The sequence below is a fragment of the Embiotoca jacksoni genome, unplaced genomic scaffold (genome assembly GCF_022577435.1).
Source record: "Embiotoca jacksoni isolate LCO1_2020_lvr unplaced genomic scaffold, fEmbJac1.0.p SCAF_23, whole genome shotgun sequence".
NCBI lineage: Eukaryota > Metazoa > Chordata > Actinopteri > Embiotocidae > Embiotoca > Embiotoca jacksoni.
In genome coordinates this window covers 3570935-3593784 of record NW_027185374.1, presented here as the reverse complement: position 1 = coordinate 3593784, position 22850 = coordinate 3570935, and the positions used below count along the sequence as shown (strand labels likewise).

General features: G+C 40.7%; 2 protein-coding genes and 1 non-coding gene across 4 annotated transcripts; 1 reads left to right on the top strand and 2 right to left on the bottom strand.

Annotated features, from left to right (window-relative positions):
- Window positions 1-943: 943 nt before the first annotated feature.
- On the bottom strand, window positions 944-5188 carry LOC138203758 (adenosine 5'-monophosphoramidase HINT3-like). Its single transcript, XM_069158767.1, has 5 exons — window positions 5087-5188; window positions 3166-3283; window positions 2689-2758; window positions 1286-1412; window positions 944-1021 (listed from the first exon to the last, which is right to left on the bottom strand). The coding sequence occupies exons 1-5, from the start codon at window positions 5186-5188 to the stop codon at window positions 944-946; spliced, it is 495 nt and encodes a 164-aa protein (XP_069014868.1).
- A 924-nt stretch (window positions 5189-6112) lies between these two features.
- Window positions 6113-21424, bottom strand: ncoa7b (nuclear receptor coactivator 7b). Of its 2 annotated transcripts, none has more exons than XM_069158284.1 (17): window positions 21325-21424; window positions 20340-20529; window positions 15886-16037; window positions 13739-13809; window positions 13504-13611; window positions 13316-13417; window positions 12272-12394; window positions 11619-11803; window positions 10972-11126; window positions 9966-10559; window positions 9584-9755; window positions 9207-9354; window positions 8913-9038; window positions 8660-8812; window positions 8225-8320; window positions 8067-8140; window positions 6113-7950 (listed from the first exon to the last, which is right to left on the bottom strand). In XM_069158284.1, the coding sequence occupies exons 2-17, from the start codon at window positions 20375-20377 to the stop codon at window positions 7815-7817; spliced, it is 2433 nt and encodes an 810-aa protein (XP_069014385.1). In that variant the 5' UTR covers window positions 20378-20529; window positions 21325-21424; the 3' UTR covers window positions 6113-7814. The 2 variants fall into 2 exon arrangements, with proteins under 2 accessions (XP_069014385.1, XP_069014384.1); XM_069158283.1 differs by lacking the exon at window positions 21325-21424 and adding an exon at window positions 21039-21297.
- Window positions 21425-21642: 218 nt separating this feature from the next.
- Window positions 21643-21714, top strand: trnae-cuc (transfer RNA glutamic acid (anticodon CUC)). Its single transcript has one exon. It is a non-coding gene; the product is annotated as a tRNA-Glu (tRNA).
- Window positions 21715-22850: the final 1136 nt, after the last annotated feature.

The window sequence follows — 22850 nt, the reverse complement described above, 5'->3', positions numbered from 1 at the left end:
TGTCAGTCATGTCCTCAATATCAGAGGGACTAAAAACAACAACTTTTCATGACACATCAACAGTGTTGCCATGCTGACGGTCGAGCATCTAATCAACGAGCTCATATAAAACAGCCCACTGTATCTATTAGATCATTATTACTGTCAACTGTGTGTGATATGAGACTAGATATCGTCTAAGATTTTGGATATCGTAATATTATGATATGGCATAAGTGTTGTCTTTTCCATGGCTTTAAAAGTTGCATTACACTAAATATAATTATTTGGTCAAACAAATTGTGATATTTGATTTTGTCCCTAACTTTTCAGCCCTACACCATATCCACAATAAATATGAAGCTGCAGCTATAAGCCCAAATATTATACAATTTCTAAAGTCAGCATTTGCAACACGCATAACCCATGTGTTATTTTTACACGTACGTTTTGGCATGGAAATTAAAAAAAGAGAAAAAAAACACTAATTGGTGAACTTTGGAGGAGCTACCAGGCAGATGTTACTACTTTTGGACAGAGTCAGGCCAGATGTTTCTGGTCTTTGTGAAAAGCTATTTAGGATAACAGCCTGCTGGCTCGATCTTACACTGAAAGGACAAACATTATTTGTGCAATTGAATCAATTTATTGTCTTCTTACTTTATATTACTGACCATAAAACTATCATTTGTCCTTAATGTGTGTGTGTTTAGTTCTGCAGGGATTTTTCAGTGCAATGACTTGGCTTTATAGAAAGTTTTCTGTAATATACTCGTCTTTCCAGATGTCAGGCTATGATGTACTGATGGATGATTCTCGCTTGGTAAATGTCACTTATGCATAATTTCAGTGGTATTTTAAAAGCAGCCTGACTGTGAAGGCCATTCAGTTTCACAGACTCTTCTGATACACTTTATTGCTCCTCTGCAATAACTTAAAGTCCAGTTTGGGAGAAGCTGGCTCACTAAAGGCAGATACATTTTTTAAAAAGATGTTGCACTGGTGGGGCAATTTCCTGGAGATGCTCCCGTAGAAATTCTTCCTGCAAAGAGAAAAAACAATCATCCGGAGAGGCCAGAGAACGAGCACAGAGATGGTTGAGATTAATGGAAGATGCACATTAAAAACATAACAGCCGTTTCACATTTACATCCGATGTTTAGCCATTTGTCTCGTGTTTTTATGAGCAGCAACTTATAAAAGCAACAAAAAATGAAGTATCTCCATAAAAAAGTATAATTACACATAAAGAAAGTCAATCAAATTAAGAGTGAGAAAAGGGGCAGAAAGAAGCTGTAGCACTCACAGAAACAAAATTTGCCGTCTCTGGAATGAATTTATACTCTATGCGCTTTGAGATTTGGCTGGTGGGGGCGAGCACATGGAGGTGGAGGTGTTCTACTGAGATGAAGGGAGGCTGGTGGAACCCCAGTCTGTGGAGGAAAACATGTCAATGCAAAGATTAGCTCATTGACAACCAGGTCAAAGTGCAGCTTTAGAAATACCAGGGAAGGAATGATCACTTCAGCAAATAACAAAGTTTGATTACTGATAAAGCCAAAGAGCACCCTGACCTCTAACTCCATGTAGACTAAGATTACAGTAATTATATTAAATAATCCTAGTTTTTGGGATAAAGTAAAAGATCAACATTTTGAAAATGATTCGCTTAATAGAAAGGTAATTCTCAAAAAGGCCTAATAAAGTTACAGCTGTCAGCTGGTTATCTTAGTTTACTATAAAGATTAGAAACAGCTAGTCTGGTTCTGTCAATTGGTAAAAAGATCTTCCCACCAGCACCTCCAAAACTCACAAATTACTTTGTCTATTTAAAAAGACAATAATTTACAGTTTTTTGTGACTGAGCAGGAATCAGGACTAATGCTGAGACTCTAGAAAGTCAGCAGGATTTCCGTGTCAGTCTGTTTGTTTACTATTTGGCAGAAAGGACAGTCTTCGCTCACAGAGATCTCCATTCGTCACTAAAGAAGTAAGCGGTTCCCCAACAGACTAGCTGTGATCTCATGAATCTATGCTCATGAGCAATTGGTGTGAATAGTGTCTAGGCATGTCTGTGGCCAGGAAGCAGGACAACCAGCCGAACACAGAGCTGATCGAGCAGATCCACTGCCGTCATGCTGTCAGTCATGTCCTCAATATCAGAGGGACTAAAAACAACAACTTTTCATTACTGATTACACATCAATAGTGTTGACATGCTGACGGTGGAGCATCTAATCAACGAGCTCATAGACTCTAGAAAGCTACTTTGCATGGACAAGAAATGGTACCCTCACAAAACAGCAAATTATTGTTTTTGTAGCAAGAAAAATCATAAAAAGCAGTGTCTGAAGAAGATACTGTGGGAGCACAGCAGTTTCTGTGTACAATATTTTTCTATTTTGGTCCACCTGCAAAACAGTTTGCTTTGATGTGCCCTTTTTTCCTCCAAATGATTGTTTTCATACTTCAGAAGGTATATATGAACAAGTGCGTTGTACATCTCAGTTGGACAAAGCTGGGCTTGCTGTTTCCTTCTATCTCAACTCTTTGTACCAGCAGTTATCTGTGTGGTATCAAACGTCTAATTTAACTCTCCACCAGAAAACAAATTAGGGTATTTGAAAAAATGTGGAACAGTTTCTTTAACCTTTGGGTTGAGGTCAAGAAGCACACACACATACATGCACACAACCTGTCTCCACTTACCTTACATCCGTCATATCAGTGATCCCTTGTTCACGGAGTACAGCTTTCCCCAGTTCAGTCATCCTTTCAACTATTGGATAAATTACTTGTTATTTGTCAGTAAAGATCTGATTAGATAAAAGTAAATATGCTCTTGCAGGCAGACGTAAAAGGCTTACATTTAATTTAGTAAATCGGAAAATTGAAGAAGCCATGTGGAAGTAGTAGAAAAGGTAAGCGTCAGTGGTAGCACCCAAATACTGTACAGTGGCCTATATTCAGAGTAGGAAAGCAGCAGTGTTAGCTCCAGTAGTAAAAGTCTACTGGTATACACTGTAAGGGAGGCTAAAAGGTAGTTGTGAGAGGATTAAGGGCATAATTTGCAGTCTGTTGTAGCAAAATCAGGACCATAAGCAGCAGGAGTGACAACATAATGGCCATAGTAGTGGGAAAGAACATTAAAAGTAGAATTTGGTAGAGATCTGTTGTCTAACTGACCGAGGCCGATGTGTCCCCTGTGCAATGAGAGGCAGCTGCGTATGTGCTGTCTGGGCACAACCAGGTAGTGGTGAGGAGCAGCAGGGGAAATGTCTTTGAAACACACCAGCTCTGTATTCTGTAGGGGAGGGTGGAAACATCACAGAGGAAGAGGCAGAACTGATTCAAGGCACGCTTGAGCTTTGAATGAAGCATTGCTGAAAGTCTACCTGTTACCAGCGGTGTAGTTGTAGCGAGTATAATGTCAACGTAAACCGTCCAGTGAAGACTGCAGCTGCTGGTCTTTCCAACAGAGCGGCGAGTTTTTCTTTTTGTCTTTCTTCTGCTTACTGTCATCTGATTCCTTCACCTACTTTCCCTGCAGTTACCACAGCAGCCTTTTTACCACAAAACAGGTTAAACAAACTCTGATCTGAATCCTGAACCAAGACTGACAAAAGGAAACTCTGAGAGTTTTTGGTCCCTGAACAGTTGATCAGAAAGACTTCAACCAGCTCTGAGTTTGTTAACTCAGCGTGGTGAAAGAAAAAAACCCAAAACATTTATGGTGCTTCGATACCATGAATCATCATGATTCAGTCACTCATCATTTAGAAGGCTTGAATTCCCTTAATAGATGATAAAGTGCTGGAATCAGACTATATTATTATAGGCTTTATTAAATATTTTAATACATTTTAGAATACACAATTAAATAAGATAAATAAGTCCAGGCTAAAATAAAATGTAAACTTTATTAAAATAAACTACTGATTGTAATATATGCAATCTGACTCGGAGGTTGTGGTGTTCCTCCTTCACCGATGTACGCTTGCTTTAATGTTTATGAAACTGACTAATAACCGATAGTTACCTTAAATGTCCTTTAAGTCGTAAGGGGGACAGCCTACTTTTTTATTCTGAGGGCAGGATGGATCTACCATGAGAAATATTTGAATGGGAGAACAGAGATTTCTGTCTCCATGAGGGGGTGACTGATTGATTTTATAAGCCCTAATGTAGCATCAGGCCCTGGGGAGCAAACTAATATTCAACAGGGATTTTGAGCTTCTTCCATTGACTATGATTAATGACAGGTCTGCATTGGGAGCCTCTTTTCTGACTCACCACCATGACGGGAAGAAGATTTTCACACACCGTAAACACAGATTAACGTGGCTCCAAGAGACTTTGGCATCAAGGTGCAAAACACAACAACATCAGACAAAATTTAACAATAAAACCGAAAACACTTCATTTCTCTAGGGTCTAATCTATACCCTAACGTGTCTTGTTTTGTCCTGACCAACAGTCCACAATTAAAAGATGCTTTCCTTTTCCTAAAGGAAACATTCAATTTTCATAATTAAGCATTTTTTCATTACAAAATAACTCAAAATGATTAATTGATTGTCAGGACGGCTGGTAATTAGTTTTTCTGTTGATAAACTGATTGCTTATTCAACTAATTGTTGCAGCTCTGTACTTCTCACAATAATTTCTCCAATCACAAACACGCAAAAGGTGTCCCCATATCTTATCTATATTGTGAAAATGTGGGTTTTCTGTTTAGTTCTCATGGGTTTTTTTGCAAATATTTTGGGCCTCGAGTCCATCTTAAAGAGAAAGTCACAAGTTATTTGTTTAGCCTACATTTAATGGATTTTTTTTTTTTTTTTAATTATAGAAAAAAAGAAAATCTAAAGGAAAACGCCTGAACATCAAAATGAAAAATCTGAGAATAATTTGATCAAATTTAAGTGTTTTTATAATTATTAGTAGCATAAATACAATTTTTTTTTGTTTTGGTATTAATCTGGTTTAACATAACTTCGTCTAAACATCCAGGCAGAGAGTCCTATTAACCACCTTTAGCTTAGATCGGTCCACGTGAGTTTTACCTGCAGTTGGTCCATAGAAAAGGTTTTTAAAAGCTTCTTACCTCTTTGATGACGTTGGCTTCTTTGTCTTTACCGGTCGCTATTAAACAGAAAATACAAGTTTCAACAGCATCTTCCCTTGAGTTTGGTTTGCAGCTCGCCATGTCTCGATAACAGAGATACAACATGCCGAAGATCGTCTATTAGTACGTTGAGCGATTATGCAAAACTTTTCTAAATGTTTCCTTCATTTCAACACCAAACATTGTAAGGCAACTCTGTGATTTTATCCGTTACAGACACTTTTATTTAGTCATACAGTCACTGCGCAGCTGTTTTTATGTGACCAAAAGACGATTTAAACTGCAGATAGTTTTATGTTCTCGTAGGAGTGGTTTTGAAAAGCAAAACACAGGAATGTGTTTCCAGAAACTCACTATGAACGTTTTTGTCTCTTATTATTTGAGTGACTTCGATTTTTCCTAACTTATTAAAAATAAATAGATTCTACAGCCAATGAGAAGCTATTTTAAGGGAATATACATTTTGACTCAACAAATCATACAGCCTTGGACTGTGACATATTAATAATTAAACAAAGTGTATTCTTCAAAATAAGTAAACCAAATGAAGGCAAAACACGGCGGGCCGGTTTAGATTCTGTTCTAATACATAATGTATGATAGGCATGAGGATATCACCAAAGGTTTAGCAAATAAAATCTTTCGATCTACATCACATCCAACGTGCTTATTCTGATCTCATATCTGAAGCAATGTTCTTTGTCATGTTTTAAACACATGGGTAAATGGATAAATCAAAAACAGTGAGAAGCTGTTTTTTCTGGAGTCTCATTTAATCTTACTAACTGCAGTAATTTATTGCAGCTCGTCTGCAATTTATTTGTTCAAAACCTGAGTTCGTTTTGATCTATTAAGTGTCTCATCTTCACGATGAATGATCTTTGACGGGGATGACAACTTACCGTCTGTTACATCTGGGTTTCTAACCAGACGACAGTAAATTAAAGTTCCTCTCCTTCAACAGGAAGTAATACAGTGTTCAGCAAAGTGGAGACAAAGACAGTATTATATTATATGTATATATTTAACATTTATTTCGGTTTAAATGTGGTTGCAACAACAACAACACAATAAATAGATCCTTAGTGATAGCACAGACCACAGCAGTTTTGGATTCACAAGAAATAATACTTGGAGAGCATTCACAGTTACAACACAGAACAGCGGAAGACAACAAAGCTCATTTTCACATGAAGCGATAACCGACGTTAGTGAATAGTGTGGCAGGTATCGTTAACAGCGGTGTCAAACATTTGCAGTACTGATCATTCATGCACTACAAGCCTGTTTCAGATACAAAGGATATAAATGGAATTTTTTATTCTGTGTTAGTATATCTGAATGTTTAATTAGTGGCATGTTAGAGTGCAAAAACAGATGATCCCTTTTGCATCCATTATAAGGTAAAGCAGACTCGCGGTTGGATGGGCAGCTTCCCTCTTGTAATCAGGATTAAACAACATTCAGTAACAATTTTACATTGAAGAAATGCTTTGCTACGATTACAAAGGGCCACAACACAGCATGAACTGTCAATTTATCCTGAAGTGCAAAGTGATATCATGTTAAACGTCCAGCTGGCTGTAAGTCTCTGAATAGCAATGACCACAAATTAAAAAAAAATCAAAAAAATTCAAAGATGAAATTAAGTTGAGATATAAATTCAATACTGACAAGTAAACTGAAATATTTAGCACAACATTTCTATAAAAAAAGAAAAGAAAACAATCATAAGAAAAAAACTGAACATTCTTTGTAAAAACTGAATGTAAAAATAGAAAATATTTTATCAAATAATTAGAGCTCAAAACAAAATGTGAAACTAAAAAAGAACATATTTGGTCATTGTGAACATTTCCTGATTGGATCAGTTGTTTTGGATTGTAAAGGGAATGAAAACATTCGATGTGGTTGTGAAGAAACGCAATGGAACGCACTCATTTCAAAATAAAAGAACAAGACAGCCTTTAGAGGAAGTGAACACTTCCGTTGTAAACAATTTCCCACATTAAAAGTGAATTTGAATTTGGTTGACGATGTAAAAATCATGTCCTGCTATTTCCGCTTTCCTTCAAGGTCCAACTTCCCAGTGTTGTAAAAAAAAAGAGCATAAACCACTACAAATTTCTCCAGTACTTGATTCTGTACATCCCCAACCATACAAATTACACCAACCATTGCTTCTAACAAACAAACCTACAGCACTGTGGGATTCCTTTATTTTTATTTTTTTGAGACTTAAAACCAGCTCTTTTTTTTTGGTATAGCCTCAATAGTAACATCGGCAGTAGTTCTCACAGCCACAGGGTCAAAAAGCATCCCTCCTCTCCTTCCCTTCCTCCTCATAAGCTTATGGTGGTAAGGCAGTCTGCATGCTGGGAAAGCTGGCGGCGTTGTCGGCTGTCTAAGGCAGCCAATGAACTGAGGGCATCTGTCACACTTCCACCTTTGAATGGATGAACGTAAACTTTCCAGCCAATCCGTGAGTCAAAACCCGCCTCAAAACAGGCCACGTAGGACTGACGTCTTGGGTCTGCTGTCAGTCAACATGACAAAACTCAGCGAGCTGCTTCCGGACTCGTCTCACAGAACATTTAGTGTCATTCGTGGGGAGCTAGGTTTGCCTGAAAGTGGTGCATAATAGACTTGGGGGTGTTAAAAGGTTTGAGAGCTGTGGATCGGAGAGTGAATGTAGAAGTTGGCGGAGCTACTCGAAGGTCCAGACCTCCAGACTGTGGATGTTGAAGTCCTGCTGGGAGGAGAGTGGCTGGTTGTTGAAGGTGGCGCATTTGGTGGTGGTGCCTCGGTAGAGCTCAGCGTCCAGCCACAGACCCAGCTGACCTCTGCAGGTGAGCAGAGCAGAAACACGAGGGCAAAAGGTATTAGTGTTGATGTCAAATGGTTTAAATGACTAAGATAACCTGAAGCGATTTCCAGCACAGCAGGTGGATCTACATACCCTCCCCCTCCCATCTGTAGAGAGTCAGTATTGCCTTTCACAAAGTAAGAGTTCTCTCCTGTCCAGCGGTACACCTGAAAATATACCAGAAATTTTGTCGCATATTGACATTTAAGGAATAACGTTTAAAACCTATCTTACACTAATTTAGCACAAACCTTGATTTCAGGGCAGAAGCAATAGAGGAATGTCTCTCCAGTGCCGTAGCAGTGTTCGCTCACTCTGAAGGGATGAGTTGAAAACGCCCCGAAGACCTGTGACAAGAGTCAGATTCAGTTTAAAATAACTTTTTTTTTTTTCCTGGATACAAAAAATATTAAAGACTTGGACAATTACAGCAGGTAGTTAAAACTCCTGTGTACATTTCTATCATTATAAGAGTTTTCAAATTTGCCTGACAGCATGTTTTTACTTCTGTGTATTATTTGTTTCTACCACAAGGTGTCGCCTAAACATGTTTTTTTTTTTTTTTTTTTTAAATCCCACACATGAGCTAAACTGAATGTGGCTCTGGTGGGTGGGACGCAGTCAACCAGCAGTCTGGGAGAACCCAGGTTATTTGCACGCAGTACATCCATGTGGACTGTATCTACCTGGTTATCCATGTCTTTGATGACTAGCAGCACAGGACTGTCCACATCCGCCAGGTTCCTGTACAGAGTCTTCAGACTGGTCCCATGTTTCACGGTGCTGTAGGCCAGTCTCCAGTGATAGCCCTGCACACGGGCTGGCAGGCGACAGGCAAGCTGGAGAGCAAACGATCGCTGTTTTCCAATATCTGAATCCAGCTCTGGGTTGATTTCTTTGACTAGGAACCAGCTGCATGTGGGCGCATATGATAATTACCTTCTCGATGTGCGTGTCCTGCATTACATCGCTGCTGTCACTGAGCATTGGCAGCGCTTCTACAGACAAGTCTCCGTCACAGCTGCCAAAACTCTGCCGACGCTTAGCCTCATCAATGGTGATGATCTAGATCACAAGCACACGATATGAAGACCTCACTGCTTATTGCGAAACAGGGCATCCGTCCTCATTTGAAAATGTCAAACAAGGAAGTATTGCTTATGGCTTTATTACAGATGTCTGCCAAAGAAAGACGGCGGGTGGGATTGGAGGCTGCTTTGCTCCTGAGCTCACCTCCCAGCTGCAAGATGCCGGCTCACTGAAGAAGTTATCGATCATGTCCAGCTCATCCTTCTCCACAACAACAAAGCCCTGCTCTCGAGCCTCCTTCCCGTACACATCCGGAGACCACTGAACGAAAAATGCGTACAGATCGTTCACCCTGCAACGCAGACAGAGTAGATGAGTGTATTGCTGACTGACAGACAGACAAACCTCCAGAAAGCCGACGGATTTCCATATTACATGTGCTTATTTCTGCAGCATCAAACTACAACCACTATAAAAATAATATAGGACATTTTGTGTGTCTTTATGTAGCTCTTTTGCTGGATTTCAGTCGAAAGAAATGTACATTTATTTATTTCTGAACGAGCTCGTCATCATCTCACCTTTCCTTTGGCACGGCGAACCAATACTCCGGCTGCTTTCCCCGGCCCCCAAATGAGTGGGCAGGGCTGGAGGTCATGCCGGTGGCAAACGACTTCCTCATCGGCTTCCCAACTTTGAAGCAAAGGAACATTGGAGGGTTTTTGCTCTTCTCCTCGGATGAGAAAAGCATGTCTGCGTAGAACAAAAAAAACAAATGAGAAAGAAAAAAAACAGTTTTGCTAGTTTGTGCTTCTTATCCGAACTCTGCAGCTTCTAGAAACTAACAGCGATTAGGAAGGAAATTCAGAGATCTGGGGACATTCAGGGGGCACAATACAATTCAGAACAACTACAATAATTGTCATAATCTATTCATGATTTTAATATTTAGATCATCGGTACCTTCTATTGGAGCCTGCATCCTCTCCAGCAGCCAGGACTTCATCTCTGCCTCGTAGTTCTTATTCTGTCTCTCCTCCTCGCTGAGTTTGTCCCCCTCTACTGGTCTGTCTGGGCTTTGTCTCCTCGGACCTAACTTCCCATGAACTTCTGACACCACCTTCCTGTTTTGGTCCACTGCCTCACTGGTTATTTTATCATCTACACTATGAAGCAGCTCTTCAGTTCCATAAGTTTTTATTTCTTTGGTTTCAGCTGGCTCTTGTCTTGTAGGTTTGTCATGCAGGTCACCCGGTTTCTCAGTCTCTGAGGAGGACAGTATGGACTCTCCGTCTTCAATGGAGCTGTTCTGAGCTACACCTTCGTCCTCTTCATCATCCAGCTTCCCTTTGGTTTGACCACGCATTAACTTGTCCTGGAAGTCTCCCCGGCCTGGACAGCTTGGTCCAACAAGTTCATGTTGGTCCCTGCTGACGGAGGAGGGAGTTTGACAGGTCGTCCCTTCTGCCTCTTCTGTGCTGCTGTTGACGGTCGCCTCCAGCTCGGTAAATCCTTCATCTGATGGAGACTTCTCTGTCTGCGTGCCCTCTGTACTCCCTGATATTAAGAACAAGTTCAGCTAAACACATTTTATGATAGGGCCTGTATTAATATTTATGTTGTCGATTATTTAATCGATTAAATGATCATTAAAAGGTCAGGAAATAGTAAAAATGCCACAATCGCAATTTCCCTACTTTATGCTTGAACTGTCAGTAAATCAATGCTGATAATTACACCTACAGATTAACAAAGAACTTAAAAAGCTTCATGATGAATTATTAAAAGAGACAAACTTGGTCACATTTAGTTGACTAGGAAAATGTATAAAGCACAAAAAACATTCAAACTAGTTAGTTGTTTCAGCTGGTTTTGGAGAGTAAACTAAATACAATTTAAAAGACATAACCCAGAAATATTAATATTTGCAGAATTGGACGACAGACCTCAGCTTTTAATGATATCTTACCACTTTCAGAAAGGGTTGATTCAATTTCATCCAAAACGATTGGTCGTTTTGGAGCCAGAGCTTCGTAGCGGCTGAAGCGGTTCAGTTCGCGCTCCGAGGGCAACTGCTCCCACTCGCCGGGCCTGTACACAGGACACAGATCCTGGGGTAGGTCTCTGTGAGGTCATGGGGCATCACACATACCGCAAACGATGGTGGGGGGAAGTGGGGGGATAAAATAGAATAGGAAAAACAAAGACAAGGGAAATGTCCAACAGAAATTAATATGGTGCACAACTTAAAAATAATGAATGTAATGTAAAACAGCAACTTAAATTTCAAACAGAATGAAAATAATCAACAAATAAAAAAAAAGCTCAAAAATTAAAAAGTCAAATTAGGATTTTTTTTATTTTTTTTTACAGTGTAGATGAGATTCAGGGGAAACAAAAAAATGTTTCATAAAAAAGACAAACTCAGGCATGTGGCATGAGGCTAAGGTGAAAAATTCAAGTCATCCTATGAACGTTTTGAGCAGGTCAAGCAAAATCAAAACTGAAACAAGGAACAAGGAACAAGGAACAAGGAACAAGGAAGACAAGTCGAGGCCTGGAGGAGCGATTAGAAAAGAGGCAAATGTGAAAAGCGAGGCGGTCGGGAGGTCTTACGATGGCAGAGCGTCTTTGAGCTTCATTCGTGACACGTCGTCGTACAGAGCTACGGAGACGACCTCCTCCATGGGGCCGATGAGGCCGTACTCCTCACAGCCGTGCTCGATCACCAGCGGATCTGACTTGTGGGGGTCAAACATGATGTTGTTGGGGGTCACGATCAGCACGCCTCCGACCACGCCCTGCAGCCAGGAAAAAAAAAACGCACGAAGAGGTGCAACGATGTAACTTTATCTAGGACAAAAACAATGTGGGCGGCACCTGCTGGATACAACTGGAATTCGATAAATATTTATATTTGAGATTGACAGACATTATCACACGCAGAATAGTTTTTTATAGTTTTTCTTTATTATATATATAATGTAAAAAAACCAAAGTCAAAATGTTATCTCAAATTAGCAAAGTCCAAGACGTTGAGTTCAAATTATCTGACCAAGAGTAAAAAGAAAAACTTTCATTTACAATTGTAAGCAAGCAAATATTAGTAACGCCACAAAAACGAAACATAAGAAGCTGTATGCACCAAGTTTGTTTTTTTATACTTGTAAATGACTCGCAGAATAAATGTTCTATCCCGAGTGGTCGCTGATTAAAATCTGCATTCATTTGAATTATTACAGCACTACACCTTTCAGGCCTCTTCTTACCATGCCATCAGTGAAGTACTTGCAGCTCATCTTGATGAATTTAACCGTTGCCGGGCTCTCGTCCTCCGAGTTCGGAGAGAGCTCCCGCTGGATGGACTTTGCCGACCTGCATGGAGTGCCGTCCTAAAAGACGTTGACGGGACAGATCAGAGACCTGAACGTTATGCTTGGATTTAGTGCGGCTTGTGTCCTTGCGGATTCACAACCAGATAATTTGTTACCCACTTTAAAATAATGTGGTGTCTCAAAAGTTACTTTTTCACTTCTTTGCCAAATGTAAGGAGATTATATTGTCTTCCAAAGAAAAGTGTCATTGGCAAAACATTCGGTCTATATGCTCTCATGCAGTTAAAACTGCTCACTCATCAAATTAGTAATCTATTATGGAGGGCAGCAGAATTTGAATTATGACCCCAAAAAAACAACGTTTTGTAGCATTAGCATTGACGTAATTGCTTCAGAATTAGAGAGAAATATACACAGGTGAGTCAGGGCTCCTCTAGTAGCACTTATGCTGCCAACTTTCTCAGTTGGTCTCACTTTAAAAAAAAAAAAAAAAAAATCTATCAATGGCTTTGCATGCTACTGATTAGTTGTCTTAGTTTAGCATTTATGTAAAGATTGACAGTGACTCGAGACTTTATCTTTGCAAAATAATTTAATCTGAATATTACGCTTTTCTGACACGACCGGTGGATCTGTGGAGGGATTACTGTCATCTAACCGCTGAAAAGAAGTAAGTAGGGCAGTATTTCATAATATACGTAACTCCTAAAATAACTGGGGAAGACAAGTACTCCAAGAGCCCCAAAATATGTATAATTCAGGCAGTTACCTCACAAAATAAACTAGCAGATGCGGATATAAATTTATAAGATTTCTGGCAGAATCCAACCGGGGATGTGGATGTAGGCCACCAGAACAGCCCACCGTGTAGCTTTTAACCACCTTTTTTTTGCTATATTTGTCCCTAAATGGCTGCTATAAACTACTGTGTAACACACCAAGTCCTCTAATCAGCATCATGAGACTCTTTTTACTTACATGTGATGACTTCTTAGACAAGCCATTGGTGAAGGAGGGTTCAGAGGAAGTGGGAGACTTTAGGTCCGTCTCCGATTGGCTCATATCAGGAACAAACAGCTTCTGTAATAATGATGGACAGCCAGCAGTCGGATAATCGATAATGGGGAGAGTGGTGTAGCGTAACGTGGTCATGTCACTGTTCTCACCTGACCCGGGTACACACTGCGACAGAAGAACTTGTTCAGCTGGATCAGTTTGTTAGGGGTGATGTTGAACGTGAGCGCGATGCTGTTGAGGGAATCATCAGGTCCCACCTGTAACGACAGATCGGCTCCTTTGTCAGACGCGTCTCTGAGGACATTTGAAATGCAAAACACGACACGATGCAATCTACAACCTTCCTGTTAACGAGGAGGGTGCTCTCAGTGCTGTGTTACTCACAATGAACTCCACTGTCCCCGGTGGCCTCCTCTTCTCCATCCTTGCCTGATTGTTACTTTTGCAGCCATCATCTAAAACAGAAAAAGGACATGCAGATTAAGGACAACTGCAATAACAGTAATCTCTTCAGGGAAAAAAAAACACAGTTTTTCTTATAAGGGATATTTAAATGGGTTAATTGTGTCCACTTAGGAAATGAAAGCAGCATCCAGTGAGGGCGGTACAAAGACGTTCCCCAACAGAGAGGACCTTCTAAATATCCTGCGGTTACTTGCCCTGTGATTCAGTGCCAGTCGTTTGTCCCCTATCATTTTCCAGCCTCAAATCACTGCACATGCTGAAGCAGTTATTGTAAATACACAAAAACAATCCGAGCCACATAGTAGGACAAGGTCCACAGTCAGCATTTTTCTTGTTGCCAAAAAACGCAGTAGCCATTAGAGCACCACTCCCCGACTGCCTCGTTATGCTGCTGCTGCCCCCCTCCGTGGAAACAGAAGAGGGCATGGGGAAGCATTCGACAGCCAGACTCCAGCTGTGTCGGCTCTTTACTGAACCCAGCATCAAAGACGAGGCCGCTGTCACTCTTCTGAACACTGCACCGAGTTTGTACCCAGGCTGCGGCTGGTAATATACCGAGCAGGATACATCCCATCCTGGACCACACTCTCTCATTGCGTGCAGCTCTTTACATCAAGAGTTTACACAGCTGGCTGACCCACTGCATGTTTGACAGGAGTCCATTGTCACCGTCAGGTTACTGTGTTTGATGCCGCTACCAACAAACCCAGCAACACGTTGTAGCGCCACACATAAAGCTAACCGTGTAGCATACGCTGAAGACAGGATACAGAAAAACAGTCTGCATTGATTAAAACTGTAAATCACTCTGAGTTGCTTACATTACAGTTACAGTACACTGATATTGGTCTATTATAAAGAATCTTTCAGTCATTCTGAATGTAAACATTGAATTCAATGGCCTAATGAGACAATTTTGTTTTTCTCAAATGACTGTTATTGACCTATTTTCTGTTAAAAACCCTCAAAATACTTCCTATTTTTTTTTTTTTTTTTTTTACCTTTAAGGATCATATTAATGGCAAAAAGCACCCTTACAAGGATTATACATAATTGTAATGCATAGATAAGGCCATCTGAGTATTTATATTATGATATAAAATGAGCAGTGAATCTCGTTACTCACAAACCTCGTAACTACATTGCCTTAAATGTCCTCATCAACTGTAAAACGGTACAGGATAAAGGTTATGCAACTTCCTTTGAAACTGCTGACGTTGTTCCGCCATAAATGATTCTCAACGCAGAGAGACTTTGTGTCGCTCATCAGTCATCAGAGAATAATCATTTCAAATAACAGAGAAGAGTCATTTTTATATCGTAAAACAACTTAATTATTTTTTTTTTTTTTAAACATGGAAGGTACATAGGCAACGGCAAGCAGATATTTAAATCAATGATAGCGTGCAGTAGTAGGAGAGGAACTTGCTTTTAACACTCCCAGTAGAGGATTTCTCTATGATGAGGCAGTACAGCCATTACATCAATGGTTAACTCTATTTACCTTTACTGGACCACTTCACACAGGCGGCAGTGTCACAAAACAAGACCCAAGAATGGTGCATTCAGCCAATGATTTACCTCTTTTTTTATTTTATTTTTTATACACACCAATAAATCTGGTTTATAATGTGTCATGTTCAGTTTGTGATGCAGGACGGTTAAAGGTACATGAAAAGTGTGACCCACACTGAGAAGGTCAGGATTAGTAGCGGTTCTGTGCCGTGTGTCTGAAGCAGTAAACAAATAGCAGCAGCACCAGACGTATCCCAAGCAGACGTGTCCATGCCGCCTACACAGCCACTTCGGTGGCGTTTGCCAGATGAAGCAGTGTATCTACGGAGCCATGTTTCACACAGTAAAATGTCAGTGGAGGTGCATAAATCTTCAAGTGTCCTACATTAAATAATACAGTGTTGATGCGTTTTTAGAAGATCTGAGGACAATTAGGAGCTTCAGGGTGTTCCAACATCCAACATCTTGTTCTCATACAAAAAAACCCCCAAAAAAACAATAAATCACAAAGCCTCCAGACGTCATGAAAATATTTGCTGCGAGTGTCTTACCTAAACCAGCCGCTGGCTTTGCTGTTACTCTCTGCTCGTCTGTCTTCTTGTTGGGATCACTGGGGACATCGTGACAGGAGATGACCACCGGGTTCTGCTCATTCACATTCTTCTCTGATTGGCTCTGCTTGAGCTGTCTCCGCCTTTTCAGCCTGATGCCACGCCAGAGGAAAACGATTTGTTTACATACACTCATTAAGAGGGAAACCAAAGTACAGCAGGATCATAGCTGCAGTTATGTTTGGTTAACCCATGACAACTCTCTCAGGGTCAATAGACGGAAAATGCTGTCGTTGATTTTTTTTTTTTTCTTATCGTGAAATAATGACCTTAAATGGTTGACCAGTGTTGTAGTTACTCTTACAGCATGTTATGAAGCACTTGATGAATTTCTATTTCTGATCTATGTTGACACAACAGAACAGAAATTGTGTTTCAAATCAGATGTAAGAAATTTTCCATGAATAATTTTCTGCAAGTTCCAATGTTTACCATCCAAAATAATCTGTAATCACCAGACGGCACAAAAGTGCACCAGACTTGCTGAGAATGTTTTCTGGCCCGGGTGCTGCTATAAGTTATCAAAGTCAGCCTTCGCTTTTTCCTCGCTTTACTTTGCTGAATCAGCTGTACTGTGCTGGCAAACTGCCCTCTCTTCCTGTTTAATCATTTATAGATAAGGCGGTGATGTAAGACCGTCTCCAGACCCTGTTGGGATTCACTGAAGGGGAACGCTGCTGTGGAACCGCAGGTTAGTGGTGCACTTCAGCATAATGCACGCTCTTCTCTGAGCCCTGCTGAAAGCTTAAGAGAGGACATGAGTGTGTTAAGAAAAGATACGACCAAATTGATTTATCAAATGCTTTGAGGGATGGTGGTAATGTTACCCCGCACAGCCCTGCTGGCAGAGGAAGGATAGCGAAGCAACACAAAAGGGAGTGTTCGAGTGCACTAATGGAAAGGAGACACGGGGTCGATAACGCTGCAGACAGACAGAGCTCAGGGCTCTCCAACAGTCTCTCTCCTTCTTGAACTGATGCAGCACACATCTGGTAGTGGACTCAAGAATCTGCAGACGCATTCAGCACCATCTGTTTCGCTCAGGGGCATTTCTTACATCTCCGAAGGTCCCCTTCATCTCATGAGCTACTATTTAACCCTTCTTCTGTCCCTCACAACCTTCAGTTTATAAACAGTGTGTTCATTGCCAGCATCATGACCAAAAGTATGTATGTGTGAAAGTGCAATAAAAGAAATAAAAAAAATGCTCTTCCACTTAAGAGACTGGGCTTTATCGTGCTTTAACAGAGCAAACCAAAGACCCCGCTTATGAAGAAACATAACTGGCAGGTGTTTAATGGACCCAGACGGATGATTTAAAAAAAAAAAAAAATGTATGTGGTATTTATGACACTGCTCACATTTAACAGTCAAACTAATCTGCAAACCGATTTTGATAGGACACAAAATAACTAAATACATAAATCTTCACAACCCTTAAGTCGACAGGCGCCTATGGCAGCGTTAGTCCTTCAATCTCTGTGGATTTGTCTGGATCTGACACTGAAATTTTGTATATATATTTGTTTGTGCTAATCTGGTCAGGCTCTGTGAAGCTGCTGGAAAAATGTAAGCTCACGGGCTTGTTCAAGTTATGCCACAAATTCCCCAGGTGATGTCTAGAAGTCTAGACTTGAGCCCTCCACAGATGTTTTGAGGACATCTCTGTATAATTTTCGCTGTATTCTTGGTGCTATTTCGAGACGCTAGTAGGTTTTTCTTCAGTCAGTCAATCAAACTGTATTTGTACGGCATCTTTTGTTCAGGTTACTCCAATTCAAAGTGCTTTAAAATGTAACTGGCAGGCTGCTAACAACAGTTCACATACAAAGAATAAAACTACCCCACACAAGTGTACATGAGAAATAAAAAATAGTGCAAAAAAAGAAATAGATAAAACACAACTAGATAAAAGATAAGTAAAACTGATATAACCTTTCAAAAAAAATAAATGCAGTCTAATAAATGATTAAATAAAACAAATAATGGCCACAAAATATTTGAATAAACAGCCAAACTGAAAAATGTGTAACTCAATGGCCAAAACGTTTCCACAGCCGTGAAGTCACCGGTGGTTTTGCACAGGCTGCTCAGGGCAAATATACAGCTGCCATACTCTTTCAATTATCTATACCTGATGTTACTATACTTAGTGTGCATATTAAGTGCTTTTGGATTTTCGGTGACCTTGTTTGTAATCTTTTCTTGCTTCTTCAAATGTAGTTTTCCAGGAAACTGTCAAGATATTTAACCTAAAAACACTCGTCACGGCTTCATGTGATGTCAGTTTAATGCATTTTGTGTTTTCTAATAACACATCGTCGTGTATATTGCGAATACACGCGTGAATTTGTCTTGTCCATTCACAGCAGACACCGTCTTGTTCCCTTCAGCTATAGATCAGTATGGTGAGACTTGTTTTCACTTTCACATTAAAAAGTCTTTCCTATTGTTGAGCGTCAAAAATATCAAACGTACCGAATTGAAATGCTGTAAAGCGTGAAGAAGTTCAAGCTGGGTGAATACTTTTTATTGGCTCTGTGTATGTGTGTGTCGCACAATGACCTTTGCACCAGAAGCGAGGCGGCACGCAGTGAAAGTAGCAGGAGAGATACTTGTTTACAGCAGAAGCTGTGTTGAAAGATAAGGCTTATTTCTGTTCCTAACACGTCCACTCTCCGTCCAGACAAGTGTAATGTGACTGTGGAGCGTTACAGCAGCGGAGGTCTGCGTGAGTCTGATGTATTATTTAGCACTTTGCCGTTGTTATTTCGCTGCTCTTTTGCACAGGCTGGCTCTGCGCGGGAACACTACCTCTAACTCAGCTCAAAGCCTTCATCCCATTAAGAACTAATGCACCGCCTACCTCGTTATTAGAGGTCGACTGGTTTGTGATGCCTGAACGAGGTCATTTCTCTTCATAATGTAATATTCCCAACATCAAAAGGACAAATGACACGCAAGACGAATGTCTGGTTTGCAACAGGCTGTCAGTGCAGTTAGAACAAGTAACCTGAGACCCAATGAGAAAGAATCAAACCCATTAGGCTACACTGCATTACCTCACAATATAACACGAGACTGAACGCTCACCGCGCAACTACTGCTTATCCAAAAAGCAACTTATAATATTCCTTTTTTTGGGTACATTTAAAGGTTTTACCAAGAGGCCTACATTTTCAACAGTTGCCTATTTGTAGGGACAAAACAAACAAGGTTATTTTTATGTTTCGATATGGAAGAACAGGTTAGGAGAGGATGGACTAAATCAAGCAGGACAATAACTATATTCTGGAGTGTGGGTAGCCACCGTGGTCCACCACTAAATCACAAGTATCCACTTTAATCTGCTAATCGCGCAGTCCGATGACACGCCTCCACCTTCGCAGACGTCAGAGGCGTAGTGCTACCAATTTCCCGTTGACCTGCCAATTTCTGCCCGCTTTATACGCCGTAACCGTGGTAAGCCTCTTTCCACACATTCCCTGATATCGTGTTCCACAATGCTGCCAAAATCGAATTTCTAAGTCAACATCGACCCACTGAACTCTTGACGCATGGCCAAGGTGGGTGCATCTCAGAGACAGGTAACCTAACAGTGAAAGCTGGGAACACATCGTGAGTAAATTCCCCTTCAGAGTCAACATTAAAATGTACATAGAGCTCCAAATGAAAAAGCCCCCAACTCTCACTTCTTACAAGCAAAAACTAAATAAATTGTTGAAATATTTTGGACCTAAAAAACAACAACAACACGTGTCTGAAGCATGAGTGACGTGGAAACAAATAAATATCACAACAAATAAAAGACTTTTCCCAACATGTATATGATAGCATCTGCTTAGGTCATGAATTCACCCATGAACTGTCCAGTCGATGCTCATCAGACACTGAACTTGATAGGAACTCATTTCTAGCTGATTCTTATATTTTAGAAGAATTCTTATTTATTGGAAAAATACATTTGGAAGAAACCTGAAACTTATTCTGTAATATTAGTTTAGACCGAAGGCTGGGTGTCAGGTGAAAGGATTTGTGTGCAGCTGATGAATCAGCTTTGTCAATATAAGAGAATCCTCAACTTCTCTGATCCATATTCAAAATATTTGGATTGTATTCACTGGGCATTAATTAGAGTTTTTTTTTAAAAGATTTTTCTCAAACAAATTCAGATTTTTGGGGACGGACAATGTGGCATGTTGCACAGATCAGAAAATCAAAGATTTTTCTACATTATCAATTCTTCATGAGCACAAAAAAAAACGGTTATTAACAACAAATAAGAGCAGAGTATTGAGGTTAAAAACTGTTCTGGTGACGCATGAAAACGACAAACATTACGTGCAAAAGAGACAAATTCAGAGTAGTTCAAAAAAATATACCGAAGTCCTTACCTGGCAAAATATCCCGGCTTCCTGTCTCTCTTTTCCATCAGGCCGGGGTCTTAAATCTGCATGTAATTATGTGCATCCATCCATACAAACATCCACCCTCTCACCTCCACACACACAAACACACACACACATCCACACTCTCACTCAGTGTGTCCAAGCCAGCAGACACCTCTCACACTTCTGTCTTTTCCTGCAGAGGAAAGAAGGAAGGAAGCAAGCAGATAAGGAAGGAAGGAAGGAAGGAAGCTCGCCGGATGCCTCTTCAACTCAACTGAACACTCACAAGACTGCAAAAAAAAAAAAAAAAAAGCCGAATAGCTGATCGCGAAAAGGCCTATCAGCTTTAAGTGGAGGGCGATGAAAGCAGCCCGTAATAAGCACGTCGGGTCGAGGATGGAAAATGCATCACTCAGCAACGGAGGATATAAACATCTGCTCCTAGTTAACGTTATATTATGTAATACAGCCTGATCGCTGCAGAAGTTTCTATTCATAGCAAGAGGATCCGGTTCATGTAAACAAGTCAAACCAGCACGGCCCACGTTGAGTTATCAACCAGCTGAAAACGAAACAAAGGATCGCTCACACCTTAAATTAAAGCAACCGTGATTAATCCACGTGTAGCCCCCCGTTATATAACCGTTATAGTAAAAGACTAAAAAAAAAACAAACAACGTGTGGCAACGTTACCCCCCCCACCTCGATAAACAAACGAATCCGCCGTCTGACAGCTGACTGGACAGCTGGTGCTAGCTGCGTTAGCTGAGCCACTTTGTTTACAAGACAATAGCAACCTGGTTGGTGACGGGAGTTAAAAAAAAAACAGGATTTTTTTTTTTTTTTTTTCCGGTCCATCCGCGAAGCCGCTTTCTTTAAAACGAGGCCCGACGTGGCGCGAGTCTGACGCCCCAACTTCGACACGAAACAACGCCTTTAAACGGGAGATCTGACGTAAAAAAACAGGTAGCTGGACTTGAACACATACCTTGCGTGCATCCTCAAGCAGCTTAATGTGACTTGGAAATGAAGCCTCCTCCCATTGCAACGCCCTCTGGTGTCATTTGCACTGGAAAAAAAAAAAAAAAATAAAAATAAATAAATAAATAAATAAAAAAAATAAACACGGACGGGCTTGTCTCTGTTCTGAGCGAATCTCCTGTTTGCGTATGTGAGTGAAATTTTTTTGCAAGCGATCCTACCGTTTGATCGTTGGTTAATAAATACACGATTAACAAGTTTAAACAGTATCAGCCTGCGTTGCGTGGCACAATAAAGAGTCTGGAACATACGCAGGCTGTCAGCTTCCCTGGTGGTCTAGTGGTTAGGATTCGGCGCTCTCACCGCCGCGGCCCGGGTTCGATTCCCGGTCAGGGAACACCGCTTTTTCTTATTTTGTGGCTTAACCTTTTCATTGCCTTAACATTTCTACACCAGAATTTGATCGTAAGTACTGAAGCTGGTGGAACTTTTTTGTGCATCTTCATGTGTGATTACACATTGTCCGCCGAATTTCGTGCGTAAATGGAGCCGCTGGGGCATCTGGAGGTTGGAGGGGGCGCTAGAGAGCCGCTTGGCCAAAGCCCACTCGCGTTTCCACTAAAATACGACAATTTTTCGCCGGGAGAGACAGGTGCACCAACTTTCATGAGTTTCTGAGTATGATAAAGCCTCCAAAAATACAGTTGTTTACGGAAAATAATAATAATAATCGCTTGAATAACAATAGGGCTTTTGCACAATCGGTGCTCGGGCCCGAAAAATAATTCCCACTGCTGGAGAGTTCAGAAAAGAAGTTTGATGCTGACGTCATAACGTTTCGTCCAGACAGGTGAGTGAATATCTGCTGATGCTGTTGGGCTGCGTATCAACAGCTTACAAAGCTTTTTATAACGTTACCACGTGTTGCATTTACTTGCAAAGAGTGTGCATTTTTTTACTGGGCAACGTTGACTCAAATCATAAACTGCAACTGTGCACTTCCAGGAAAAGACGACTTTATCATTTTTGGACTGTTACGAGCACACCATCTGGGTATTCATAGTGCACGACATACTGCCAGGCTTATCAGTGTGAATGCACTTATACAAGGTTATACAAGGTTTCCCCCTGCTATTATGTCACTCAAGTGCGGCGTTTTTTTTTTTAATTATACCCAAGCCACTATAACTTTGTTATAAACTTTGTTTTACCAATGGTTGGAGCTCGTTATTTTTATGGCAGAATTTGCCTTGAGCCTGTTAACACTTGAATTTTGCCACCGCCTCCAAGACAGTTTATCAACCGCACCACTAGGGGGCGACATTTCACAAAAGATGGTTCCAGGTCTGCAAAGTGAGGAAGAGGTGAGGTATGAAGAGCGGTCCATTCACAGCAGACGCTGCAGATTAAGACAGCATCTACCCTCAGGACACTGTAACTTACATCCGCTTTTAAAATGTTGTCTTGTTTACAAGTCAAAGAACAGAGCAAAGAGCATTCAGAACGGTTTCTGCTGGAAATTGTCCAAAGTAT